This window comes from Macaca fascicularis, chromosome 19 (assembly GCF_037993035.2).
Source record: "Macaca fascicularis isolate 582-1 chromosome 19, T2T-MFA8v1.1".
In the NCBI taxonomy this organism is placed as follows: domain Eukaryota; kingdom Metazoa; phylum Chordata; class Mammalia; order Primates; family Cercopithecidae; genus Macaca; species Macaca fascicularis.
Window position 1 is genome coordinate 5,241,639 of NC_088393.1, and position 27,573 is coordinate 5,269,211.

The 27,573-nt window shown below is 59.9% G+C and overlaps 2 protein-coding genes across 10 annotated transcripts in view; one reads left to right on the plus strand and one right to left on the minus strand.

Moving 5' to 3' along the window:
• The window catches only part of HDGFL2 (HDGF like 2), a 35,767-nt gene extending 26,275 nt beyond the window's left edge, over nucleotides 1-9,492 (plus strand). For 2 of the 6 annotated variants that reach the window (XM_065534771.2, XM_065534774.1), the window contains exons 7-16: nucleotides 902-1,061; nucleotides 1,179-1,254; nucleotides 1,362-1,671; nucleotides 3,772-3,875; nucleotides 5,415-5,488; nucleotides 5,746-5,816; nucleotides 6,255-6,356; nucleotides 6,800-7,013; nucleotides 8,490-8,616; nucleotides 9,192-9,492. In XM_065534771.2, the coding sequence (XP_065390843.1) occupies nucleotides 902-1,061; nucleotides 1,179-1,254; nucleotides 1,362-1,671; nucleotides 3,772-3,875; nucleotides 5,415-5,488; nucleotides 5,746-5,816; nucleotides 6,255-6,356; nucleotides 6,800-7,013; nucleotides 8,490-8,616; nucleotides 9,192-9,291 (1,338 nt within the window). In that variant the 3' untranslated portion in view covers nucleotides 9,292-9,492. The remainder of the gene's footprint in view (nucleotides 1-901; nucleotides 1,062-1,178; nucleotides 1,255-1,361; nucleotides 1,672-3,771; nucleotides 3,876-5,414; nucleotides 5,489-5,745; nucleotides 5,817-6,254; nucleotides 6,357-6,799; nucleotides 7,014-8,489; nucleotides 8,617-9,191) is intronic. The other 4 variants (XM_065534773.2, XM_074025433.1, XM_065534772.2 and 1 more) reach the window with 3 other exon arrangements.
• Nucleotides 9,473-27,470, minus strand: PLIN4 (perilipin 4). Of its 4 annotated transcripts, none has more exons than XM_074025429.1 (8): nucleotides 27,386-27,470; nucleotides 27,204-27,271; nucleotides 26,531-26,675; nucleotides 25,607-25,668; nucleotides 18,818-22,076; nucleotides 17,491-17,678; nucleotides 12,433-12,519; nucleotides 9,473-12,357 (listed from the first exon to the last, which is right to left on the minus strand). In XM_074025429.1, the coding sequence occupies exons 2-8, from the start codon at nucleotides 27,252-27,254 to the stop codon at nucleotides 12,025-12,027; spliced, it is 4,125 nt and encodes a 1,374-aa protein (XP_073881530.1). In that variant the 5' UTR covers nucleotides 27,255-27,271; nucleotides 27,386-27,470; the 3' UTR covers nucleotides 9,473-12,024. The 4 variants fall into 4 exon arrangements, with proteins under 4 accessions (XP_073881530.1, XP_045236430.2, XP_045236431.2 ...); XM_045380495.2 differs by having other exon boundaries at nucleotides 25,607-25,683; XM_045380496.2 differs by having other exon boundaries at nucleotides 27,368-27,470.
• Between the last annotated feature and the right edge of the window lie 103 nt (nucleotides 27,471-27,573).

Here is a 27,573-nt window from a genome sequence, read left to right on the forward strand (position 1 = left end):
TGTGTGTGTGGTTGTGTGGTGGTGTGTGTGTGGTTGTGTGGTGTCTGTGTGTGGTGTGTGTGGTATCTGTGGTGTGTGTGGTATCTGTGTAGTGTGGTGGTGTGTGTGTGGTGGTGTGTCTGTGTGTGGTGTGTGTGGTATCTGGTGTGTGTGGTATCTGTGTAGTGTGGTGGTGTGTGTGTGGTTGTGTGGTGTCTGTGTGTGGTGTGTGTGGTATGTGGTGTGTGTGGTATCTGTGTAGTGTGGTGTGTGTGTGGTTGTGTGGTGGTGTGTGTGTGGTTGTGTGGTATCTGTGGTGTGTGTGGTATCTGTGCAGTGTGGTGTGTGTGTGGTTGTGTGGTGGTGTGTGTGTGGTGTGTGTGGTATCTGTGGTGTGTGTGGTATCTGTGGTGTGTGTGGTATCTGTGTAGTGTGGTGGTGTGTGTGTGGTTGTGTGGTGTCTGTGTGTGGTGTGTGTGGTATCTGTGGTGTGTGTGGTATCTGTGGTGTGTGTGGTATCTGTGTAGTGTGGTGGTGTGTCTGTGGTGGTGTGTCTGTGTGTGGCATGCGTGTTTGGCAGGGTACTCAGGGGTGGAGGCGGTAGAGCAGAGCAGCTTGTGTGGCGTGGCCTCCACGCAGGATTTTGCACAGAGAAGTTCCCCCTGGGAACCCGGGGTTCTGATCTACCCCGGTTCACTGAGGAAGATGAGGTGAAAGGCCAGCAGCTGCCCGCGTGCCCAGGGCCGCCTGGGATCCCGGTTTCCACTTGGGGCGGAGGTGGGTTTTGTGGGTCGGAGGGGTTCGGAGCCGGGGCCTGCAGAGCCTGGCGGCTGCCGGGGTGCAGGAGCCTCCTCTGGCCTGGGGCGCCCCGCTTCTCACGGGGGGGTTCCTGACGCTCACGCCTGTCCCTGCTTCTCCCCAGAAGGCGCCGTCAGCCTCCGACTCCGACTCCAAGGCAGATTCGGACGGGGCCAAGCCTGAGACGGTGGCCGTGGCGCGGTCGGCGACCTCCTCCTCGTCTTCCTCCTCCTCCTCCGACTCCGACGTGTCTGTGAAGAAGCCTCCGAGGGGCAGGAAGCCAGGTAGGGTCCTGGTGCTCGCAGCCTCTTGGCTGGCCCGTGCCGGGGCGCTCCCGGGCAGTCCCCTGGTCACCTTGGAGCCCTGGAAGGGAAGGTCACCGCCGCCTCCTCTTCCTGTAGCCGAGAAGCCTCCCCCGAAGCCGCGAGGGCGGAAACCGAAGCCTGAACGACCTCCGTCCAGCTCCAGCAGTGACAGGTGGGTGCTGGGGCTGGGGTCCCCCTGGCGGCGCCTCCATCGGCTGAGGGGCAGGGCGGGCTCCCGAGGGAGGAACGGAGGTCCCCAACCGCGCCCTCCGCCTCCAGTGACAGCGACGAGGTGGACCGCATCAGTGAGTGGAAGCGGCGGGACGAGGCGCGGAGGCGCGAGCTGGAGGCCCGGCGGCGGCGCGAGCAGGAGGAGGAGCTGCGGCGCCTGCGGGAGCAGGAGAAGGAGGAGAAGGAGCGGAGGCGCGAGCGGGCCGAGCGCGGGGAGGCTGAGCGGGCCAGCGGCGGCAGCAGCGGGGACGAGCTCAGGGAGGACGATGAGCCCGTCAAGAAGCGAGGACGGAAGGGCCGGGGCCGGGGTCCCCCGTCCTCCTCTGACTCTGAGCCCGAGGCCGAGCTGGAGAGAGAGGTGAGCCGGGAGGGCGCCCGGAGTCCCTGCATTCACACGTTCATTGAGCATCTACTAGGTACGAGGCAGCGTCCCCAGTTCCGGGACACAGCAGGAAAGCAGTGTGTGGGCCCAGAAACCCCTGCCTTGAGGGGTTCACGGGAGTGAGGGTCCTGGGCATGGTGGCTCAGGCCTGTTATCTCAGCACTTTGGGCAGTTGAGGTGGGACGATTACTTCAGCCCAGTTCAAGACCAGCCTGGGCAAGATAACGAGACCCCGTCTATATAAAATCCTTTAAAAATTAGCTGGGCCGGGCGCGGTGGCTCACGCCTGTAATCCCAGCAGTTTGGGAGGCCGAAACGGGCGGATCACGAGGTCAGGAGATTGAGACCATCCTGGCTAACATGGTGAAACCCCGTCTCTACTAAAAAATACAAAAACCTAGTCGGGCGAGGTGGCGGGCACCTGTAGTCCCAGCTTTTCGGGAGGCTGAGGCAGGAGAATGGCATGAACCCGGGAGTGGAGCTTGCAGTGAGCTGAGATCCAGCCACTGCACTCCAGCCTGGGCGGCAGAGCCAGACTCCATCTCAAAAAAAAAAAAAATAGCTGGGCATGGTAGTGTGCGCCTGTAGTCCCAGCTGCTCAGGAGGCTGAGGTGGGAGGATTGCTTGAGTCCAGGAGTTGGAGGCTACAGTGAGCTGTCATCAATCCACTGCACTCCAGCCTGGGCGACAGAGCAAGACCCTGTCTCAAAACGAGGGAGGAGCTGTACAGATGATGACATCAGGGTAGTGCATGCTGTCCGGAGTATTTGCTGCTAAGGAGAAGGGTAAACTGTGGTAGGGGGTTTCTCTTTTAAATAGGGTGGACCCCAAAGGTGTGAGTAGACTCCAAAGGCTTGCGTTTGAGTTTAAGGCTCCGAATGGGCCAGGCGCGGTGGCTCACGCCCGTAATCCTAGCACTTTGGGAGGCCAAGGCAGGCAGATCACGAGGTCAGGAGATCAACCAGCCTGGCTAACATGGTGAAACCCCATGTCTACTGAAAATACAAAAAAAATAGCCAGGCGTGGTGGCAGGCGCCTGTAGTCCCAGCTACTTGGGAGGCTAAGGCAGGAGAATGGCGTAAACCCGGGAGGCAGAGGTTGCAGTGAGTCAAGGTTGTGCCACTGCACTCCAGCCTGGGTGACAGAGCGAGACTCTGTCTTAAAAAAAAAAAAAAAAAAGACTCCGATTGAAGGGAGGGGATCTTTGAAGACTCCTGGGAGGGGACACATTCTAGGCAGGAGAAGCAGCTCACACAGAAGCCCAGAGGGCTGCTCCTGGTGTGCTGGAGGAACAGCGAGGCGGCCTCTGCGGCTGGAGCAGAGGGAGGAGGGGAGAGAGGGAAAAGGGGAGGGCGGGGAGGAGGGGAGGGGACAGGGCAGGCCGGACACGGCCTCGTGGGCTGCAGGGAGGATTTGGGCTTTGACCCTGAGGGAGGTGGGAGCCACGGAGGGCACTGGACAGGGGAGGGACAGGCCCTCACTCGGGTGCTCTCGGGTGCCCTCTGGCTGCCTCTGGCTGCCGCTGGGTGCAGCTTGCAGGTGAGCGTGGGAGCAGGTAGGAGGCCTCCTAGAGCGGTGACTGTTGGGCCTCTCCTGTATCACGTGTGGGGCTGCGGGCCCTATCACGCCCTCTACCCTCGTGGAGATTCAGGCAGTGTGGCCTGAATCCAGAGAGTCTGACCTAGACTGAGCCCTGGACCCCACGTGTCTCTCGGCCAGGCCTGCCTTCTTTGGGGAAAGCAGGAACAACGCCGTGTTCTCTCTGTCACTCCCTTTGTCACAGAAAGGGCACGGAACTCCTGGTGCAGGAGGCGCTCCAGCCACAGCCCAGGACTGCTGGGCAGGAAGAGTGCAGGGGGCTGCTCCTCTGCTGGGTGGGCCTGGGCTCCAAGAACTCCACGATCCACTCAGGACCGGACACTGGGTCCTCCCTCCCCTCCCATCCTGCCCCAGCACCTTCAAACAGTGTGGAGGGCAGCAGAAAGGGTCCAGCTGCGTCCCCTAGTAGTGGGATGGGCTAGGGGTCTGGGTAATCCCCTTTCCACTGCTCCAGCGCGCCCTTCCTGACTGCTGTAGGCCAAGAAATCAGCGAAGAAGCTGCAGTCCCCAAGCACAGAGCCCGCCAGGAAACCTGGCCAGAAGGAGAAGAGAGCACGGCCCGAGGAGAAACCACAAGCCAAGTGAGCCCTGCTCCGCCCCCTCCACACCCCGGGGACCCTGCCCGCTGCATCACCCCGCAACCCTCACCCCTTCCAGGGGCAGCCCCAGCTCTGAGCTCAGCCTTGGAGCCAGACCCAGTAGAAGTTCCTGGTCCTTGGGTTGTATGGGCTGCGTAGGAATCGCCGCTGCGGGAGCGGGATCTTTTCCCAGCCCAGGGGCCTCCCCCGAGGTGATCCCGCCCCCAGAGACACTGGGCCACGTCCAGGGACATCTGTGGTTGTCATGACTGGGGGATGCTTCAGGAATGGAGCGAGTGGAGGCCGGGGACACTGCTGAGCGCCCTGTAGGGCCCAGAACGACCCATCCCAGAGAACAGTCCATCCCCAGTGTCTACAGAGCAGAGGAGGAGGGAGAAACTGCACCCCGGCCTAGTGGCTTGCATCTTGGTTCCCCTATGGTGGGGAGACAGCCCATCTCCCAGCTCAGTTTCTTTTTTCTTTTTTTTGAGACGGAGTCTCGCTCTTTCTCATAGGCTAGAGTGCAGTGGCGCGACCTCGGCTCACTGCAACCTCTGCCTCCTGGGTTCAGGCGATTCTCCGGCCTCAGCCTCCCGAGTAACTGGGATTACAGGCACCTGCCACCATTCCCAGCTAATTTTTCTATTTTTAGTAGACACGAGGTTTCACCTTGTTGGCCAGGCTGGTCTCAACTTCTTAACCTTGTGATCCGCCCTTCTCAGCCTTCCAAAGTGCTGGGATTGCAAGCATGAATCACCGCACCCAGCCCCAGCCCACTTTCTTTTCTTTTTGTCTTTGAGATGGAGTCTCACTCTGCCAGGCTGGAGTGCAGTGGCGCGATCTCGGCTCACTGCAACCTCCGCCTCCCGGGTTCAAGCGATTCTCCTGCCTCAGCCCCCCAAGTAGCTGGGACTACAGGCGCGTGCCGCCATGCCCGGTTAATTTTTTGTATTTGTAGTCGAGACGGGGTTTCACCGTGTTAGCCAGGATGGTCTCCAGATCCTGACCTCGTGATCCACCTACCTCGGCCTCCCAAAGTGCTGGGATTCCAGGCGTGAGCCACCGCGCCCGGTTCCCCAGCCCACTTTCTAAATGGCATCTGGCCTCGGGTGGGCAAACCTGCCCATGAGGACTTGGCATGAGGGTATGGCAGTGACAGGATGCAGAGCGGCACGCAGCACCAAGCCTCAGCAATGGGCCTCCCCTCCTGCATGCGTGTCACCCTTGAGGGCCTTTTCCTAGCTCACTGACTCGGGTAGAAAAAGCCAGCCCTTGGCTACATGAACGAGGAAAAGAATCCCGGGATTCCTTAAGAACCCAGGGAAAGGCTTGTATCTTTGGTCAGCTCGAGCCTGTGGCCGCCCTGGTCTGCCCTAGGCCTAGGCCATGGCAGGGCCTCCCCGTCTCCCATTTCCTGGCTTAGCTCTCAGGGCCTCCCAAGGTTTCCTTTGCAGCGGATTTGGGTCCACCCCCTCGGGCGCTAGCCCCTCAGTGGCAGAGCGCCGGTGGCGGGGCCTGACTAAGGGGAGCGCTTCTCCACAGGCCCGTGAAGGTGGAGCGGACCCGGAAGCGGTCCGAGGGCTTCTCGATGGACAGGAAGGTAGAGAAGAAGAAAGGTGAGGCCTGGCTGCCCAGCACTGCCCACACTGAGTTCGCTGAGGGGAACGGGGACAGCCATGGCGTGGCCGGCCTGTCTTGCCTATCCCTAGAGAGGGTGCTCAGCACATCGGGGGTGCCTGCATGGTTGGGGGCTGAGCCTGCAGACCTGGGGCCCCCATTTCAACTCCTCCAGAGGCTCTCAGTCTCCTGTCCCCGAGCAGCTGGCCCCCCGTGACCCTGCCTGGGCCCACGCGGTGCTCTCTCTCCCGCCCAGAGCCCTCCGTGGAGGAGAAGCTGCAGAAGCTGCACAGTGAGATCAAGTTCGCCCTCAAGGTCGACAGCCCGGTAAGACCCTCGGGGCCCCTGAGCCAAGCAGTTCCCACTGCCACCTCCCCGCGGGGCTCCCTTAGAAGTCTGGGGAAACTGAGACAGCCGGGGTCCTGCGGGTGGGTGGGCCGGGAGTCTGTTCCAGTTGGTAGTGAGCGTATGGGGTCTCCTGGCCCAGGGCCCTGGGGGAGCCGGTCCTGACATGCAGCACCCAGTGTTCCCGGCAGGTGGTTCGTGGAGGCCCCCAGGACCAACGCCCACGCACCTGGGACCCCAAGTATCTGCCTGTCCCTGGAGTTCCGCGTCAGCCGGACAGGGGCTTGGGGGTGGGGCTGTTCTGCGGATTCCGCCCCCCTCAGGGAGAGCCCAGGATGTACTCCTCCGCCCGTTGGGGCCCTGGGACCCCTGGGGACCCCTCGGCCAGGCCGTCCCCCTCACTCCCACCCCACCCTGCAGGACGTGAAGAGGTGCCTGAATGCCCTAGAGGAGCTGGGCACCCTGCAGGTGACCTCTCAGATCCTCCAAAAGAACACAGACGTGGTGGCCACCTTGAAAAAGGTATGGCGGGAACCAGAGGCGCAGGGTGCGGGCGGGGGAGCTGGGAGCAGGTGTCTGCCCGGGAGCCCAGGCCCCCATCAGGTTCCTGTCGGGGCAGCCCTGGGTCGGTGAGGAGGACGTGGGCTGCCGGGTAGAAATGCCCGTTGCTGGCCGGGCGCGGTGGCTCACCCCTGTAATCCCAGCTATTCAGGAGGCTGAGGCAGGAGAATCACTTGAAGCTGGGAGGCGGAGGTCGCAGTGAGCTGAGATTGTGCCACTGCACTCCAGCCTGGGTGACAGAGCGAGACTCTGTCTCAAAAAAAAAAACAAAAAGAAACGCCTGGCATACAGAGCTGTACTCCCAGGAGGCGCTGTGGGAGGGTGCATTGCCGGGGCAGGGGGCCCAGGGCCCGGGCTAGGGCTGTTGCACTTGGGTGAGCCAGGCCTCTTCTCTTGGTGGCCAGATTCGCCGTTACAAAGCGAACAAGGACGTGATGGAGAAGGCGGCAGAAGTCTACACCCGGCTGAAGTCACGGGTCCTCGGCCCAAAGATCGAGGCGGTGCAGAAAGCGAACAAGGCTGGGACGGAGAAGGAGAAGGCCGAGGAGAAGCTGGCCGGGGAGGAGCTGGCTGGGGAGGAGGCCCCCCAGGAGAAGGCGGAAGACAAGCCCAGCACCGGTGAGGGGCAGGTGGGGTGGGCCCTGAATCTCTGTCTCCTCAGCTGAAGAAGCAGATGCTTTGCAGAACGTTCCAGAAGGGGAGCACAGCTCTGCTCTCTGCCCCAAACCCGCCAGAGTGTTGTGTCCTCTTGGGGTCTCCGCGCAAACCCGGCTTTCATCCCCGGGGCAGCCAGTGAGGGGCATTCAGCCCCACTGTATGCCAGGCAGCCAGGGTACAGGCAACCTGGAGCTCACGCCAGAGGGGTGACGGGAACAGTGCATGACACCACACGCCTCCACCGCCTCCAGCCCCGGGACGCCCAGAGCGGGGGTGGCTCTGTGCAGCAGGGGCAGAGTGGGACGTTGTTCAGAGATGCAGTCGGTGGAGGTTTGGGGGCGAAGGCCTCAGGTGCCTTTGTTTGCCTGGTGGTCCAACAGGAGACGGGGGTATGACCCTCGGGGCTGCTGGGCTGACATGGCCCCATCACAGGTATGCAGAGCAGCCCTTTGGAGATGGGATGGGCAAACTTGGGACAGGGCTCTGCGGCCCAGGGGGGCAGCCGGAGGCTGGTGTCTTTATTTCTTTTCTTTTTTTTTTTTTTTCTGAGATGGAGTCTCGCTCTGTCCCCCAGGCTGGAGTGCAGTGGTACAATCACAGCTCATTGCAACCTTGACCTCCTGGGGGCAAGCCATCCTCCCACCTCCGCCTCCAGAGGAGCTGGGATTGTAGGCCTACACCACTACGCCCTGCTAATTTTTTTTTTTTTTTTGAGACAGAGTCTCGCGCTGTCCCCCAGGCTGGAGTGCAGTGGTGAGATCTGAGCTCACTGCAAGCTCCGCCTCCTGGGTTCACGCCATTCTCCTGCCTCAGCCTCCCGAGTAGCTGGGACTATAGGCGCCCGCCGCCACGCCCGGCTAGTTTTTTGTGTTTTTTAGTAGAGACGGGGTTTCACTGTGTTGGCCAAGATCTCCTGACCTCATGACCCGCATGCTTTGGCCTCCCAAAGTGCTGGGATTACAGGCGTGAGCCACTGTGCCTGGCCAGGCCTCGCTAATTTTTGTATTTTTTGTAGAGACAGGGTTGCTGGCATGTTGCTCAGGCTGGTCTTGAACTCCTGGGCTCAAGTGAGCCTCACATCTTGGCCTCCCATGTGCTGGGATTGTGAGCCCCCGTGCCCAACCTCATCTTCCTTTGTCTTTCCCAGGCTGCTGTGGTCTTTTCTCAGGGCTGCCGACGTTCCCTTATTTCCTGGGCCCCCCAGTTCTCCGGGCCAGTGTGGCTGGGGCTGGGGCTGGCTGCAGGATGGGACCATGCAGAGCCCGGCCTCCATGTCGGGAGCTTGCAGACCAGGCAGCAGGTGCCGGGGTCCAGGTGGATGGGCATGCGTCACCCACGGTGCTCAGCTCAAACCCTGGTCCAGTCCTCGAGGGGGAAGGGTTCTGGGGTTCCCAGCTGGAGCCCAGCAGTGACCTGTGACCCCTCTGTCCCACTCAGATCTCTCAGCCCCGGTGAATGGCGAGGCCACGTCGCAGAAGGGGGAGAGCGTGGAGGACAAGGAGCACGAGGAGGGTCGGGACTCGGAGGAGGGGCCGAGGTGTGGTTCCTCTGAAGACCTGCACGAGTGAGTGTCCCGGGCCGTGGGGTGTGGCCTCCTGAGCAGCAGTGGCGTGATGTACACCGTGTCTGAGCTGCTCCTCCTGTGCCAGTCCCTCTGGGAAGGGTCCCAGGGATGTCACCCCCCATGCAGGGGCCTCCCATCCTCACAGCTGACCCCAGGGCCCCGCTGGCTGGCACTTCCTTCCAGTGGCCCCCACTGAGGCAGTTCCAGGGCTTTGAGCTGCCTGCCCCTGGCCTCCCGGGAAGGCGGCTTCTTGCCGAGCCTCCAGGGTGGCCCAGGCAGGCCCTGAGCACGGGCACCCGGCACCCATCACCGTGGCCTGCTGTCTGGTACAAGGCTCAGTGGAGTCAGTCGCTTACACAGCAGCTGCCTTGTGCTAGGCCTGGTTGGTGCCAGCGTGGGGACCCTGGAAATGTTTGTGGTCTCTAGTGGCAGAAGACAGGCAGATAGGAGGGTGGCACTCCAGCCTCAGGTGCCACAAAGGGGCGCCCACTCCTCAGTGCCCGTCCCATTGACCGCCCCACAGGCAGGGCAGGGGCGGGAGGGCATCCTCACACTGCCTTTGCTGTTCCCACCAGCAGCCTACGGGAGGGCCCCGACCTGGACAGGCCTGGGAGCGACCGGCAGGAGCGCGAGAGGGCACGGGGGGACTCGGAGGCCTTGGACGAGGAGAGCTGAGCCGTGGGCAGCCAGGCCCCGCCCCCGCCCGAGCTCAGGCTGCCCCTCTCCTTCCCCGGCTCACGGGAGAGCAGAGTGGAGAACTGTGGGGAACGCCGTGCTGTTTGTATTGGTTCCCTTGGGTTTTTTTTTTCTGCCTAATTTCTGTGATTTCCAACCACCATGAAATGACTATAAAGGGTTTTTTAATGAAAAAAGAAATCACTTTTATTGGCTTGGTTTTCTAGCATTGCTGGTGCAGTGGGGGCCTGAGCTGGGGAGCAGTTGGCAGCGTCACTGGGCCTGTTTGGGACTGGGTTGAGCCATCGAGCCACCGTGAGAAGCAACTAAAAGGCACGCTGGGCCCAGCCCAACCCTGAAAGGCCGGTGGCGGGAGAGCTGGGCGGGAGCAAGCCCTTCCCAGGAGACAAGAGGGAGAAACCGGGGCTGCTAAGCTTTGATGCCTGCTCCCCGCCCCCCACCCAGGAGGCTGGGGTTTGATGCTTCCTGTGTCTGGCAGCCCAGCATCCAGGCAGGTGAGCAGGTCAGATGTGGGGAGGGCGAGGGCCCCTGAGGCTGGGCTGGGAGGGTGGAGACCGGGCCTTCCCTGAGGACCACTGCTAGCTGACAGTGGTCTCCAGTGTGCAAGGGGCGTGGGCCTCAGGGGCCAGCCTGGACTCGCCCGCACACTGTGTGACTTTGGGCAAGTTGCCCTTCCACTCTGGGCTTCTCTTTCCTTCTCTGCATAAGGGACTGTCACGTGGGCACGGCCCCTAGCAAGTCACACCGTGCACCGAAGTTGCTAATTCCACAGTGGCATCTCGGGTTTGTCCTCCTGCCCAGCATGGCCGAGTTGCCTCCGTCCCAGTAAGAATTAGGCTGTGGTATGGCGGGAAGGGACTTCCTGAGCCCCGGCTCCATGCTTGGTTGGCTGGACGCAAGCTGCAGTCCCTGTGCCGGATTTCTGCAAATGGCTGTGTCTGGCGTCCTAGCGTCCGCTGGCCATGGGTGTCAGGCTGAGAAGGCTCAGGAAGGCTCCTGACCCGTCCCCTCTCACCTGAGGCTGCCCCTGCTGTGCCGGCTTCCCTGGTTCAGAGCTGAGCTGAATGCCCTGGCCCCTCACGGTCCCTGGTGCACACCATGACCCCTGGGGACCAGCAGTCCCTCCACCCTTCCTCTCCCCCGGGTCTGGGGTTCCTGGGCTCGTGTCCTAGGAGACTGTGGGAAGGTGATAGAAAGGTTCTCTTACCGGCTGAGTGGGGATATGGCTTCCTGGGGAGGCCGGGCTGAACGGCTCTTCCCCCTGCACTGAGCACAGCCGCAGCGCACTTCTCACACCTGACCTGAGCCTGCCAGCCTCCACGGCCTGGGCCAGCCTGAGAACACCGGGTCGGGCGACCTTGCCAGGTGGGTGGGTCCGCTGCCGCCCGTGTCTCTGATGCCCACAGTCTCCCCAGCCCCGCTTCCTCTGCAGCCCAGCGCTTGGGTGGGTGGGTCCTGAGGACCCAGGGGAGCGTGCAGGGGAGAAGGTGCCGTGTCACAGGCACGCAGCCTCTGTGGCTGTTCCCAGCCCTGTCCGATCCCTCCATGAGGCACAGTTCCCTGTGAGGAAGCCCTTTGCCTGTGTTCTCCAGGGGCAGCCGCTGGGCCCAGCCTCCCCGGGGGCTTCAGAGCCCCAGGTGCCCGGCCAGGCCTCTGGTGGGCAGCTGGAGGCAAGAGAAGCCTGTTTGCTTGTTTTTGTACCCCCCACCCCCTGCAAATCGCACAGTCTGAAGCCAGGCTGGTGCAAAGCCCCAGCTGTGGCTGCTGTGGCTCCTGGCAGCTCTGTCCCCACTGTGAGGCCACCCCAGGGGTCAGCAAAGGCAGTAGCAGCCTGCCTTGGGATGATGGCAGTTTGACATTTTCTTTTTTTGGAGACGGAGTCTCGCTCTGTCGCCCAGGCTGGAGTGCAGTGGCACGATCTCAGCTCACTGCAAGCTCCACCTCCCAGGTTCACGCCATTCTCCTGCCTCAGCCTCCAGAGTAGCTGGGACTACAGGCGCCCGCCACCACACCCGGCTAATTTTTTGTCTTTTTAGTAGAGGCGGCGTTTCACCGTGTTAGCCAGGATGGTCTCGATCTCCTGACCTCGTGATCCGCCCGCCTCGGCCTCCCAAAGTGCTGGGATTACAGGCGTGAACCACTGCGCCCGGCCAAGTTTTACATTTTCTAGTACCTTCTAGTATGAGAGAATGTGGTTCTTAAGACCCTCAAGGTGTGCTAAGGCCAGAGACCCACTTTGAGCACAAGGACGGAGCTGCCTGGAGCCTGGGATGCCACAACGCTGCCTGCACTGCTGGTAGCTGGGGGCCCGTGCTGCAGGACTGGAAGAGCCCTGCTAGATATAAAAGGGTTGCTATCAGGGCAAATGGATGCCCTTCCAGACTGGGCATGCTGCTTTTTCTCTTTCTAATTGCAGTACTCGCTCAGGGTCTTCAAGGGAAGGCTCCTGGCTGGCGGCTGAGTGACCCCAGGCTCCGAGGGGAGCAAGCAGTGCTGGGGAGGAGGTGGGAAGTGCAGGCAGGCCCGGAGCAGGGCGTGGGGTGGCTCCACTCAAAAGGTCACTGCCTCCGCAGCCCCTCAGAGCTCAGCCAGCTGCAGCCCCAAAGGTCTAGGGCTTTAGGAAACCGATCCAGGTTTGGGGCTGGAGAGAATGTTCTGAGGCAGCTCCTCCCTGGGCAGAGCAGGGCAACCCTGCCCCGGGCCTGCAGGCTCCTACAGCTGCTGCCCGCCGGGGGGCAAGGCGAAGGGCCCTACCAGCCAGCTGAGCGGGGGATTGTGCTGTAGGCCCTCCAGCAGCTGCTCTAGCCCCTGCCACGCCTGGTGCACACCCTCGTGGCACTGCACCAGCTGCTCTGCGGGCAGCGCCTCTACAGAGCCGGCCGAGGCCACGACACCATAGAGCTCACAGAGGCTGCGCCGCGCCCGCTTCACCGGCTGCTGGAGCTCAGCGGGCAGGCCCTGGAGGCTGGAGGCCAGGCCACTGTAGGCCGTGTGCAGCTGCTGGAGAAGGCCGCAGACCCTGGACAGAGCCCCGGCGTCCCGCTCCTGTGGGAGGAAGGTGCGAGGTGAGTGGAGACCCATGGGCGGGGTGGGGGGACCCCAGCCATGTGCCAGACCCACCTCCTGGACAGCAGCATCCTCCACACGGGCACCTGAGCCCTGGTCCAGACACGGCTGCCCGTCTGGAGCCTGCTGGGCCTCTTCAATCTGGAGAGAGAGTACAGTGGGGAGATGACGGCTTCTCGGCAAATGACCTTTCACAGCCCCCACCTCCCCCCGCCCCGGGACCTGGGCACATTCAGAGTCCTGGGACAAAGGCCGCGAATTCCACATCAGTTGTACCACAAGTGGACGTGTTATTTCGCAGAAAGAAGTGGTAGTTCACACTTCCCCACGAGGTCATCAGGGAGACATGTAACACAGCATTCGTGGTGTCATGTCACTCCTCACTCCTAAACCCTCCTGTGGCTGCCCAGTACCCTTAAGATAAAACCCAGCTCCTCAGCATGGCCTTGGTGGGCTGGCCCCTGGGACACCTCTGGCCTCATCTCCCATCACACCCCACTGCTGTCTCCACTGCGGCCACACTGGCTCCGTTCTGCCCTGCGGCCACTCCAGCAGCCTCCTGCCCCAGGGCCTTTGCACACACTGCCCACTCAGCCCAGAGCCTGCTTCCTGGGCCCTTCACAAGGCCTGCGTTCAGCCTCAGCTCCAGGTGACTCTTGGCGAAACCTTCCCGGCCCGTGGTGTGGCAGCCCCAGTCCCTCCCGTCATATCTGCTCCTCTCCTTGGGGGCACAGCGTGCAGCTTTGGTGTTCGTTGACTTGGTGTTTATCCGCCCTTTGAGGGGGAGCGCTCAGGACTCTGTCCTCGTTGCTGTGTCCCCAGCACGTGGCACCCACGCCCTGCCACCCTGTCCACAGGACCCCATCTTCCTCATCATCTCAATGGCTGGTGGGGATGCAGCACGCAGTCAAAATGTCAACTCCAGACTGCTGTCGCCCTCCCAGCCCTCGCCGCACCAGTGCTGGACACCTGAAGCCAGCTGTGTAGACAGACGAGTCCCCTCGGTGCTCCCCCAGGCATCTCCCCTCACCCTGTCCAAGGCCAGGCTCCTAATATCCACTCTGCAACCCACCCGGCCTCCCCTCAGGCCCCTGCTCTCCTTGTCTGCTCAGATTACAAGCCTCAGGGGTCTCTTGGGGTCCCCTCTCTCTCACCACCTACATCGGACCCGGGCAGCTCTGACTTCAAAACACCCAGAGCCTAGCTGCTTCGCACCACCACAGCGTGACTCCTGACGTCCGGCAACACTGGTCTGGGTTTACATCCCACTGTCTCCACCTCCGGCCCTTGCCCCCTCCCAGTGGCCTGACCTCATCAGAGCGATCCTTTTAAATGAGACCCGCCTTGGATCAGGTCACTCCTCTGCCCAGAGCCCTCCAGGGCTCCCCTCCCCCTTGAGGTGGAAGCCCAGGTCCAGCCCGACCTGCCCCATCCCCTCCTCACTCGGCTCCAGCCACCCAGACCTCCTTGCTGTTCCTCCAACACGCCAGGGATAGTCCTGCCCCAGGGCCTTTGCACGGCCTGTGCCCTCTTCTCAGATCACACTCCTGCCCATTCTGACACACTCCCTCTGTCATTTAGACCTGACTTCAAGAGTCCCCTCTTCAGGGTGACCAGCCCCAGCACAGCCACTTCCTTATCCGGGTACATGTTCCATGTTTCCAAGCATCATCCGACACCCTAAACATTCATCTATGAATTGTCTTCCCCCACAATGGCATCCCCACATCGAGGGCAGGCCTGGGTTCTTGGGATATCCAAGGCCTTCAGTAGCACTTAAAGGAACAAGCGAGGCATGATGAGTCACACACCACATCCCATTTCCCAGCCCAGCATCCTGCACGTGTGGCCCTGAGCACAGCTCTTCTCTTTCTGTGGCCTCCGTCTCCCCTTCTGAAAAGTGTCTGGGCTGAGCTCTGGCCCAGGCTACTTTGCTGTGAGGATTCAAAGGTGGGAAAAGGCTTTGTGATCAGCCGCTCGCACCGCGTCACGAGGGTGGGCCCGTTCCTTCATTCCTCCACGGCGTTTACAGAACACCTTCCAAGTGTGCCGTTGGCCCACGTGCCAGAGGTACAGCAGCGACTGTCCAGCTGGGGGTGGCCACAGTGACGTGAGGTATCCCAAGGGTCCCCAGGACAGACTGGCCCCCAGCACTGTGGACACAGGGGCCAGATGGTTCTCTGAGGTGGGGCCGCCCTGGGCACTACAGGGTGCTGAGCAGCGTCCCTGGCCTCCACTCCCTCCACCAGGGGCTTGCCCCAGTTGTGACAACCACAGATGTCCCCTGGGGGCAGGTCATCCACACTGAGAACCCTGGGTTAGACCCTCAAACTGTGGCTTGTCGGCTGGGCACAGTGGCTCACACCTGTAATCCCAGCACTTTGGGAGGCTGAGGCGGGCGGATCACGAGGTCAGGCGATCGAGACCATCCTGGCTAACACAGTGAAACCTCGTCTCTACTAAAAATACAAAAAATTAGCCAGGTGTGGTGGCGGGCGCCTGTAGTCCCAGCTACTCGGGAGGCTGAGGCAGGAGAATGGTGTGAACCCGGGAGGCGGAGCTTGCAGCGAGCTGAGATCCGGCCTGCACTCCAGCCTGGGTGACAGAGCGAGACTCCGTCTCCAAAAAAAAAAAAAAAAAAAAACAAAACTGCAGCTTGTCACAGACAGACCCCTGGATGTTAACTGAAAACACAGTGGCCTGGGCTGCATGCCAGGAATCCTGACCGAGGGCGGCATCTCGAGGTCTCTCACGGTCCGCTGGGGTGGGGTTGCTGTCCACCAACATGTAACAGCTGTGACTGCTGGGCACGGTGGCTCACGCCTGTCACCCCAGCACTTTGGGAGGCCGAGGCAAGAGGGTCGCTGGAGCCCAGAAGCTCAAGACCAGCCTGGGCTACATAGGGAGGCCCCATCTCTACAAAAAGTTTAAATTAACCAGGTGCACCCAGAGGCTGAGGCAGGAGGATCACTTGAACCCAGGAGTTTAAGACCAGCCTGGGCAACATAGCAAAATCTAATCTCTACTAAAAATACAAATAAATACTAGCTGGGTGTGGTGGTCGTGCCAGTTGTCCAGTTACTTGGGAGGCTTAGCGGGGAGGATCTCTTGAGCCCAGTAGTTTGAAGCTGCAGTGGGCCATGATCAAGCCCCTGTAGTCCAGCCTGGGTGGCAGAGCAAGACCCTGTCTCACTGTCTCAAAAAAACAAAACCCGGCCGGGCACAGTGGCTCATGCCTGTAATCCCAGCACTTTGGGAGGCCAAGGCAGGCGGATCATGAGGTCAAGAGATCGAGACCATCCTGGCTAACATGGTGAAACCCCATCTCTACTAAAAAATACAAAATTAACCCGGCGTGATCGCGGGCGCCTGTAGTCCCAGCTACTCAGCAGACTGAGGCAGGAGAATGGCGTGAACCCGGGAGGCGGAGCTTGCAGTGAGCCGAGATCACGCCACTGCACTCCACCCTGGGCGACAGAGCGAGACTCCGTCTCAAAAAACAAACAAAAACAGAAATCAAGACCATCCTGGCTAACATGGTGAAACCCCATCTCTACTAAAAAATACAAAAAAAATTTAACACGGCGTGATGGTGGGCGCCTGTAGTCCTAGCTACTCAGGATGCTGAGGCAGGAGAATGGCATGAACCCGGGAGGCAGAGCTTGCAATGAGCCAAGTTCACGCCACTGCACTCCAGCCTGGGCAACAGAGCAAGACTCCGTCTCAAAAAACAAACAAACAAAAACAGAACTCTAGAGCAGTCCTGTGAGATTCTGCCTCCAGGGATGCACAACGGCATCTAGAGCAAATGGCCCTCAGGACTGGGGAGGGGGAGACTGGAGGCCAGGGACACTGCTCAGCTCCCTGCAGGGACCAGGATGACCCCACCCCAAAGAATGATCCGACCCCAAAGTCCACATTGCCAAAGGGGAGACCCTAGGCCACAGGAAGAGAGCAGGGCCAGTGGGAGGAGAGGACCACTCTGGCCAGGGCACGCGACCCCTGGGTGCATCTGAGTCACCTTGAGTTGGGTCCTTTCCTGCGTGCACTGCTGCCCCAGGCCCTGTGGCCTCCCTGGAGCCCATCCCGGCTTCACTTTCCCCAGCCACAGCGCCGCCTTTCCATCCCCCGAACACACCCAGCTTGCTCCCCGGTAGCTTGCTGTCCTGTCCCTGCTTTTGGGGGGCTTTGTATAGCTGTCTCCCCATCAGTCAGGACGGGACTCAGAGGGACGGCCTTCCTGCTCGGCCCACATCTCCCTCTGCAGACATTGTTTTGCTATCTTTGTGTACCCACTGTCTTTATTTATTTATTTATTTTTATTTTTTTTTTTTTGAGACGGAGTCTCGCTCTGTCACCTAGGCTGGAGTGCAGTGGCCGGATCTCAGCTCACTGCAAGCTCCGCCTCCCGGGTTTACGCCATTCTCCTGCCTCAGCCTCCCGAGTAGCTGGGACTACAGGCGCCCACCACCTAGCCCGGCTAAGTTTTTGTATTTTTAGTAGAGACGGGGTTTCACTGTGTTAGCCAGGATGGTCTCGATCTCCCGACCTCGTGATCCGCCCGTCTCGGCCTCCCAAAGTGCTGGGATTACAGGCTTAAGCCACCGCGCCTGGCCTATTTATTTTTTTCTTGAGACAGAGTCTTGCTCTGTCGCCCAGGCTGGAGTGCAGTGGCATGATCTTGGCTTACTGCAACCTCCGCCTCCTGGGTTCAAGTGATTCTCCTGCCTCAGCCCCCCAGGTAGCTGGGATTACAGGCGTGCGCCACCACGCCTGGCTAATTTTTGTATTTTTAGTAGAGACAGGGTTTCTCTGTTGGTCAGGCTGATTTCGAACTCCTGTCCTCAAGTGGTCCGCGTGCCTCAGCCTCCCAAAGTGCTGGGATTAGAGGCGTGAGCCACCGCTCCCGGCTACCTGCTGTCTTTAAAGATCTGATCTAGCTCTGTCACCCTTGCCGGGAGGCAAGCCCCGTGAGTGCAGACCCATGGCCGTCGGTGGTGCTGACGGCATCGTCTCCTAGACGCTCAGTCAGTATCTTCAGCTAGGTGAGTCCTGGGCAGGGGTTCTAAGAAGTGCCCTGGGGAAGGGGCAGCAGTAGAGGGAAGCTCTTACCAGCTTGAAGCAATCCTGGAGCTGGGCCAGAGTATCTCTGGCTTGGAACTGTCTGTGCTGCAGGTGGCTCACCGCGTGTTCAAATGCCCGCTGGCGGAAGCTGGGACCCAGGTCACCTAAACGAACGAAGTAGCTCCCCTGCTCCGCCGACAGCACCTTCGGCCCGGGCTGGGAGGCAGCCAGCTGAGCTGGAAAGGAAGGTGCACTGCTCGGTCCCAGAAGCCCCTCAGAGCACTGGGGCTTGGGCTTTATAAAAGTTAAGTGAGGCCGGGCGCAGTGGTTCACGCCCGTAATCCCAGCGCTTTTGGAGGCCAAGGCGGGTGGATCACCTGGGGTCAGGAGTTCGAGACCAGCCTGGCCAACATGGTGAAACCTTATCTTTACCAAAAATACAAAATAATAGTAATTAGCCAGGTATGATGGTAGGCGCCTATAATCCCAGCTACTCAGGAGGCTGAGGCAGGAGAATCCCTTGAACCCGGGAAGCATGGAGGTTGCAGTGAGCCGACACTGTGCCATTGCACTCCAGCCTGGGCAGCAAGAGCAAGACTCTGCCTCAAAATTAAGTAAAAATAAAAAATGAAGCTGGGTATAGTGGCTCATGCCTGTAATCCCAGTACTTTGGGAGGCTGAGGCTGGAGGATCACTTGAACCCAGGAGTTTGAGGCCAGTTTCGGCAACATAGGGAGACCTGTCTCTACAAAAAAATACATAGCCGGGCATGGTGGTCCTAGTTCCTTGAGAGGCTGGAGCAGGAGGATCACTTGAGCCCAAGAGGTTGAGGCTGTAGTGAGCTATGAACACACCACTGCACTCCAGTGTGGGCGACAGAGCAAGACCTTGTCTCTAAAAAAAAACGAAAAAGGGCCAGGTGCTCTCATGTGGAATCCCAATACTTTGGGAGGCTGAGGCAGGAGGATCATTTGAGCCCAAACCAAATAAATACGTCTTTTTAAAAAAAGTCAAGGGCCCGCCTGGGGACGGTCTCTCACACCTGTAATCCCAGCACTTTGGGAGGCCAAGACAGGAGGATCACGAGGTCAGGCGATCAAGACCATCCTGGCTAACATGGTAAAACTCCGTCTTTGCTAAAAATACAAAAAATTAGCCGGGCATGGTGGCGGGTGCTTGTAGTCTCAGCTACTAGGGAGGCTGAGGCAGGAGAATGGCGTGAACCCGGGAGGCGGAGATTGCAGTGAGCCGAGATTGTGCCACTGCACTCCAGCCTGGGTGACAGAGCAAGACTCCATCTCAAAAAAAAAGAAAAAAAAGAAAAAAAAGTCAAGGGCCCGCTAGCAGCTGTGCCTGAACCCGGGCATCCCCTCACCTTGCTCCTCTGCATTCATGGGGTGGAAGATGTCCCCCAGTCCCTCCAACTCATTCTGCAGCATCGCCAAGCGTGGGGCTTCTTCGGGGCTGTGTGTGGTGGCCAAAGGCCCTGTGTCCTCCCTGCCCAGGGCGGCCCCTTGGGTGAACGTGGCCACGTCAGTCGCAAGGCTCTTGGTTGTGGCTGCAGCTTCCCAGACAGGCTCCGGGCCTACGCTGAGCATCTCTGGGGGCCTGGAGACACCAGCAAACGGGGCCTCTCGGGGGCTCAGGGCAGTCTGCTCCCCACCATTGTCTGTGGTCCTGGAACTGGTGCGTCCACCCCAGGAGGTGGCCCGGGTACTAGGTAACCAATTCTGGAAGGTGCTGAGGCCAGTGTGGATGGCCCCTGTTGCCACGTTCCCTGACCCCATGAGCCCAGCAGACGCTGCATCTTTGGTTCCGGTCAGCACTGCCTTGGTGGTGTCCAGGCCCCCCTGGACAGCCCCTTTGGCCATGCTCATGGCACCGGTCACCCCACTGCAGACGGTGTCCTTGGTACCCGTTAGCACAGCCTTGGAGGTGTCCACGCCAGTCTGCATGGTTCCTTTGGCCACATTCATTGCCCCCATGACTCCAGTAGTCACTGCATCTTTAGTGCCACTCAGCACCGCCTTGGCTGTGTCCACACCTGTCTGAACGGTCCCTTTGGCCACATTCACAGCACCAGTGACTCCACTGCAGACGGTGTCCTTGGTACCGGTTAACACAGTCTTGGTGGTGTCCACGCCGGTCTGGACAGTCCCCTTGGCCAAGTTCACAGCCCCTGTGAGCCCAGTGGACACAGCGTCTTTAGTGCCAGTCAGGACAGACTTGGTGGTGTCCAGGCCCCCCTGGACGGCCGCTTTGGCCACATTCGCGGCACCGGTCACCCCACCGCAGACAGTGTCCTTGGTGCCGGTTAGGACAGTCTTGGTGGTGTCCATGCCAGTCTGGACGGTCCCTTTGGCGACATTCACTGCCCCCATGAGCCCGGTAGTCACTGTGTCCTTAGTGCCGGTCAGCACGGTCTTGGCTGTGTCTACACCCATCTGGACAGCCCCTTCCGCCATGTTCACGGCACCGGTCACCCCACTGCCAAGGGTGTTCTTTGTACCTGTAGCGATATTTTGGGTCGTTTTCAGTCCAGTTTGCACAGCTCCCTTGGCCACGTTCACGGCACCGGTGACCCCACTGCAGACGGTGTCCTTGGTGCTGGTCAGGACAGACTTGGTGGTGTCCATGCCAGTCTGGACGGCCCCTTTGGCCACATTCATGGCACCGGTGACCCCACTGCAGACGGTGTCCTTGGTGCCGGTCAGCACGGTCTTGGTGGTGTCCATGCCAGTCTGGACGGTCCCTTTGGCGACATTCACTGCTCCCATGAGCCCAGTAGTCACTGTGTCCTTAGTGCCGGTCAGCACGGTCTTGGCTGTGTCTACACCCGTCTGGACGGCCCCCTTGGCCACGTTCGCTGCCCCCGTGAGCCCGGTGGACACTGTGTCTTTCGCACCCATGACCACAGACTTGGTGGTGTCCAGGCCCCCCTGGACGGCCCCTTTGGCCACGTTCACGGCACCAGTGACTCCACTGCAGACGGTGTCCTTGGTACCGGTTAACACAGTCTTGGTGGTGTCCACGCCGGTCTGGACAGTCCCTTTGGCCATGTTTACAGCCCCTGTGAGCCCAGTGGACACAGCGTCTTTAGTGCCAGTCAGGACAGACTTGGTGGTGTCCAGGCCCCCCTGGACGGCCCCTTTGGCCACATTCGCGGCACCGGTCACCCCACTGCAGACTGTATTCTTAGTGCCGGTCAGCACGGTCTTGGTGGTGTCCACACCGGTCTGGACAGTCCCTTTGGCGACATTCACTGCCCCCATGAGCCCAGTAGTCACTGTGTCCTTGGTGCCGGTCAGCACGGTCTTGGTGGTGTCCACGCCGGTCTGGACAGTCCCTTTGGCGACATTCACTGCCCCCATGAGCCCAGTAGTCACTGTGTCCTTGGTGCCGGTCAGCACGGTCTTGGTGGTGTCCACGCCGGTCTGGACAGTCCCTTTGGCGACATTCACTGCCCCCATGAGCCCGGTAGTCACTGTGTCCTTGGTGCCGGTCAGCACGGTCTTGGCTGTGTCTACACCCGTCTGGACGGCCCCCTTGGCCACGTTCGCTGTCCCCATGAGCCCGGTGGACACAGCGTCTTTAGTGCCAGTCAGGACAGACTTGGTGGTGTCCAGGCCCCCCTGGACGGCCCCTTTGGCCACATTCATGGCACCGGTCACCCCACCGCAGACGGTGTCCTTGGTACCTGTTAGGACCGTCTTGGTGGTGTCCATGCCTGTCTGGATGGTTCCTCTGGCCAAGTTCATGGCACCAGTTACCCCACTACAGATGGTGTCCTTTGTACCTGCTGCGATATTTTGGGTTGTATTCAGCCCAGTTTGCACGGCCCCCTTGGCCACGTTCGCTGCCCCCATGAACCCAGTGGACACTGTGTCTTTTGTACCCATGACCACAGACTTGGTGGTGTCCAGGCCCCCCTGGACGGCCCCTTTGGCCAAGTTCATGGCACCGGTCACCCCACTGCAGACGGTGTCCTTGGTACCGGTTAGGACAGTCTTGGTGGTGTCCACGCCGGTCTGGATGGTTCCTTTGGCCACGTTCACGGCACCGGTCACCCCACTACAGACGGTGTCCTTGGTACCTGTTAGGACAGTCTTACTAGTGTCCACACCGGTCTGAATGGTTCCTCTGGCCACATTCACTGCCCCCGTGAGCCCAGTGGACACAGCATCTTTGGTGCCAGTCAACACAGCCTTGGAGGTGTCCACGCCGGTCTGGACAGTCCCTTTGGCCAAGTTCACTGCCCCCATGACCCCAGTAGTCACTGTGTCTTTGGTGCCGGTCAGCACAGTCTTGGTGGTGTCCACACCGGCCTGTACGGTCCCTTTGGCCACATTCACTGCCCCCGTGAGCCCAGCGGACACCGTGTCCTTGGTGCCGGTGAGGACAGCCTTCGAGGTGTCCAGACCCCCTTGGGCGGCCCCCTTAGCCATGTCCACAGCCCCCGTGACCCCGCTGGACACCACCTCCTTGGTGCCCGTGAGTGCAGACCGAGTGGTATCCAGGCCTCCCTGGACCACTCCCTTAGCCGCATCCACCACGCTGGCCATCCCGGAGGAGACGGCATCCTTGGCCCTGGACATCTTGGAACACACCAGGTCTTTGGCCCCGGACGCCATTTGCTGAGAAAGGACACAGGTGATCAAGAGAAGGACTGAGAGGCATACTCCACCCCGATGTCCGCCAGCCCAGCCCCCTAGTGTGCCTTGAGGCAAGGAACTGCAGCCACCCAGAGGCCCCCACCTTCTCAAAAAGCAAGCTGCTTCCTCACCCCAACCCTGGTCAACCACTCATCAGGCTGTAGGGTGGCACCCTGGCTCTCCAGGACAAAGTCCTCATGAGCTCACAGCACCAGCCTCTTTCATTCTCACCTGCCCCCTTCCCCTGCTGTAGGCAGGCCTCGTCCATGACAGCACGTCCCACGCCTGGACTCAACCAAGGTCCCCAGGCCTGGACTCGGCACAGGTCCTACAGTTACCTCTCTGTTCCTCTTGCTTATTCTCCATTCATGGCAAATGTTGAGCCTGGTGCCCTAGTGACACCAGGGAGACCAAAATTGCTTATTAAAAATCATTATATCCAGGCTGGGTGTGATGGCTGATGCCTGCAATCTTAGCACGTTGGGAGCCCAAGGTGGGAGGATCACTTGAGCCCAGGAATTCAAGATCAGCCTGGGTAACCAAACAAGACCCAGTCTCTACAAAATTTTAACAATTGGCTGGGTGGTGGTGCACACCTGTAGTCCCAGCTACTTGGGAGGCTGAGGCGGGAGGATTGCTTGAGTCCAGGAGGTTGAGGCTGTAGTGAAATATGATCATACCACTGTACTCCAGCCTGGGCAACAGAATAAGATTCTGTCTCAAAAATAATAATATATTCAGGCTGGGCGCACTGGCTCACGCCTGTAATCCCAGCACTGTGGGTGGCTAAGGTGGGAGGATTGCTTGAGCCCAGGAGTTTAAGAGCAGCCTGGGCAACAGTGAGACCCCATGTAATTACAGGGAGTAATTGGGGCTCGTGCCTGTAATCCCAGCACTTTGGGAGGCCAAGGCAGGTGGATCACCTGAGGTCAAGAGTTCGAGACCAGCCTGACCAACATGGTGAAACTCCATCTCTACTAAAAATACAAAAATTAGCTGGGCCTGGTAGTGGGCACTTGTAATCCCAGCTACTCTGGAGGCTGAGGCAGGAGAATCTCTTGAACCCAGGAGGCAGAAGTTGCAGTGAGCCGAGATCGCACCATTGCACTCCAGCCTGGGTGACAGAGCAAGACTCTGTCTCAAAAAAATAATAAAAGTAGGCCAGGCGCGGTGGCTCACGCCTGTAACCCCAGCACTTTGGGAGGCCGAGACGGGCGGATCACAAGGTCAGGAGATTGAGACCATCCTGGATAACACAGTGAAACCCCGTCTCTACTAAAAATACAAAATATTAGCCGGGCATGGTAGCGGGCGCCTGTAGTCCCAGCTACTTGGGAGGCTGAGGCGGGAGAATGGCGTGAGCCAGGGAGGCGGAGCTTGCAGTGAGCCGAGATCGCGCCACTGCACTCCAGCCTGGGCAACATAGTGAGACTCGGTCTCAAAAATATATATATATATTAATAGTAATAAAAGTAAAAAAAATAAAAGCAAAAATGAATGATGGTGATAGCCTAGGAGTTCTAACACTCAGGTGTACCTATGAGGTACTGTTTTGTTTGTTTTTTGAGACAGAGTCTCACCCTGTCACCCAGGCTGGAGTGCAGTGGCACAATCTCAGCTCACTGCAGTCTCTGCCTCCCGGGTTCAAGCAATTTTCCTGCCTCAGCCTCCTGAGTAGCTGGGATTACAGGTGCCTGCCACCACGCTCGGCTACTTTTTGTATTTTTAGTAGAGACGGGGTTTCACCATGTTGGCTAGGCTGGTCTCAAACTCCTGAGCTCAATTGATCTGCCTGCCTCAGCCTCCCCAAAGTGTTGGGATTACAGGCATGAGCCACCACGCCCGGCCAAGGTGCTGTTTTAATTCAGTAAGTTCTCAACTGGGTGATTCTGCCTCCAGGGGGCACTGGGTGATGTCTGGAGATATCTGTAGTTGTCACAACTTGGGGAGACTCCTGGCACGGAGTAGGTGGAGGCCAGGGATGCTGCTCGGCACCCTGCAGTGCCCAGGATGGCCCCACCCCAGAGAATGATCCAACCCCAAATATCCGCAGGACTGAGATTGAGAAGCCCTGAAATTATCTTCTCAGAACCCGTCTCCCCACTAACTTTGGCTCAGGTGAGCACCTTGGGCTCTGTAGTTGGAGAGACCCAGATTCAAGTCGCAGCTTTTTACCCTCTCCTGCCCGACACTCACTGTGTGTCCTTAGGCAAGTCACATGCCCTCTCTGAGCTCATATCCTCGTCTGGAAAATGCTGATTAAAACAGCTCCTCTTGGGCCGGGCGCGGTGGCTCAAGCCTGTAATCCCAGCACTTTGGGAGGCCGAGACGGGCGGATCACGAGGTCAGGAGATCGAGAGACGATCCCGGCTAACACGGTGAAACCCCGTCTCTACTAAAAAAAAAAATACAAAAAAAATAGCCGGGCGAGGTGGCGGGCGCCTGTAGTCCCAGCTACTCGGGAGGCTGAGGCAGGAGAATGGCGTAAACCCGGGAGGCGGAGCTTGCAGTGAGCTGAGATCCGGCCACTGCACTCCAGCCTGGGTGACAGAGCAAGACTCCGTCTCAAAAAAAAAAAAAAAAAAAAAAAATTAAAAAAAAATTAAAAAAATTAAAACAGCTCCTCTTGCCGGGCGTGGTGGCTCACGCCTTTAATCCCAGCACTTTGGGAGGCTGAGGTGGGTGGATCACGAGGTCAGGAGTTCGAGACCAACCCGACCAACATGGTGAAACCCCATCTCTACTAAAAATACAAAAATTAAGGCCGGGCGCGGTGGCTCACACCTGTAATCCCAGCACTTTGGGAGGCTGAGGTGGGTAGATCACGAGATCAGAAGATCGCCACCATCCTGGCTAACACAGTGAAACCCCGTCTCTACTAAAAAATACAAAAAATTAGCCAGGCGTGGTGGCGGGTGCCTGTAGTCCCAGCTACTTGGGAGGCTGAGGCAGGAGAATGGTGTGAACCTGGGAGGCGGAGCTTGCAGTGAGCCGAGATCATCCCACTGCACTCCAGCCTGGGCGACACAGCAAGACTCCATCTCAAAAAAAAAAAAAAAAAAAAAAACATTAGCCGGGCATGGTGGTGGGCACTTGTCCCAGCTACTCGGGAGGCTGAGGCAGGAGAATCGCTTGAACCTGGGAGGTAGAGGTTGCAGTGAGCTGAGATCGTGCCATTGCACTCCAGCCTGGGTGAAACAGCGAAACTACGTCTCAAAAAAATAAAAGTAGAAGAAATAAAGTGGTTACGCTGCTGTTGATTTGGTTGCATCGTGCCAGGCACAGCCCTGTGTAGACTGGAGCCTTACGTGCTTAGAGTGAGGTAGCACCGCACCCATTTCACAGATGTGGAAATAGAGGCTCAGAGGGGAAGCTCTGCCTGGGATCCCCAGGCTGTCTGCCTTCCCTCAGGCCCACAGCAGCCCCCCAGATGGCAGGAGCTAAAATGTCCCAGGAGGGGGCACCCCCAGGGCTCCTGCCACATCAGACCCTGCCCTGCACGTGCCTCTCACCTTTTCCGAAGGTTGCAACTCCTTCTCCGTCCATGGGGCCGTCTGCTCTGGGTGGGCGGCCACTGTGGGGACAGGGGCTGGTCAGGGAGGGCGAGGGGATGCAGGTTAGGACCATCTACCGGGCTGCCCATTGTGCAATAGCCAGGCACGGCCTGAAAGGTCAGGAATGTTTCAGCTACCCCGCCAGGGACAGCAGGAGGTGACATCCACGGCTACCAGCCAGAACTGGTCTCCCCCCAACAGTGCTGGGGGCTCCCCCCAAGCCTAGGGCCGCTGTTCCCCGAAGCAGGGTTCCATGGTACTTCCTCTGCTGGGTGCTGGACACCCACCCTGAGTCCCGGGATTCACAGAGCCTGGGGTCGGGGAACAGGCTTGCCCAACCCACCCCGCCCCCGCTGCAGCTGCCTGCTGCCTGTCGCCAGGCCAAGGTATGTGGAGCAGAAGTCAGCTGCCTGGGGCTCTGGGCCCAGAGGGAGGCCTAGCTCAGGCAGCCGCCCCATCCCTGGGTTCCCTGTCATTGTCCCTGATTGCTCAAGCTGAGCCACAGGAGGCTGGGGAGCTCCCGGGCTGTGTGACCCCAGGGGAGCTGCTGCTTCTGCCTGGGAGTCTGGATCTCACTCTGATGAGCCCAGAGGGGCAGAGCACCCAGCCTGGTCCATGGTGCATCAGAAACGGGGTGCAGGGTGGGGGAACGGCCGAGGGACTGAGTGGGGGGCATTGCAGGGAGACAGGCTGGGTTGAAAGCCACCTTCGGTCACTCACCCCCCATATTTATGCCTCAGTTTCCCCATCCGCCACAAGATGTCCCCCACACATGCAAATATGGAGGGCTCGCCAAATGGCCAGAAGTCCCTGCCGGGGGAGCTCCTCCTCCCAGGTCCATGTGTAGAGTCCCCCCGCACCCCCAGCTGGGCCGGCACTCACCCTGAGCCTGTGGTCGGGCAGCCTCGGCGGCAGGCGCTCCTGCGGGGTCAGTGGCTGGCCGGGCTCTCGCCGAGCTATGTGCATTGGCCACCAGGTTCCGGGCAGAGCTGAAGCCAGGCAGGGACCCAAAGAAGCTGCCCAGGGTCTGCATTGGGGAGGGGGAGGTGTGCAGGATGAGCGGGCCAAGCCTCGGCAGGGACAGGGGTCCCAGGAAGCATCGATCAGCCCAATGCCGTCCCAGCCCCTTGCTCCCAGGTGACCTCGGGAAACTGTTTCAGCCACTCAGCCTCAGTTTCCACACCTGGGCAATGGGCAGACTCAGCTTGCCTCCCGTGCACAGAGGAAAAGATCTCCAAAGACCTTTTCTCCAAAGACCTTTTCCTTCCAGGACCTCCACTGCACAGATGGGGAAACTGAGGCTCAGAGAGGGGCAGAGCTGAGGCCGGCCCAAGGTCACCCGCTGGGGAAGGTGCCAAGGTCTGCGTGGGTCCCCCACCTCCAGCTTGGGTCAGGAAGGAAGGGGTTGGCATCATGGCTCCCAGAGCCTCCCCGCCAGCCCACCAAGGAAGCACCTCTCCAGACGTGAGACCCCAGGACTATGGAGGTCACCTTCCCTGACTCTGGAGCATCTCCAGGCCCCAGCAAGAATCTGCCCCCCGTTTCCTTTCTTTACCTTGCCCTTGGGTTTGGGGGGATCCCGTCTCCCTTCGTCCGGAGCAGACATAGTGAGAATGTGAGAAGCTGGAAGGGGATAGAGAAGGTGCGTGAATAGGGGTTCCCCAGCCTCCCATCCCACACCCACTCCTCCCGAGAGCCTCAGCAGTCCCCGACACCCACCTGCAGGCCTGGCCTCACCCTGGTGTCACTGAAGCAGACGCGGCCCCGTTCACCTGGACTGCGCGAGGGTCCCCCTGAGGACGGACTGGCTCGGCTGGCAGCTGGCTCTGCCCTCGGCTCCCTGGCCTTATAGGGTCCAGGGCAGGCGCAGGCCCAGCCGGCAGGGGCAAGCGGCCAATGGGCCCGGGGGAGGCGGCCTGGACGGT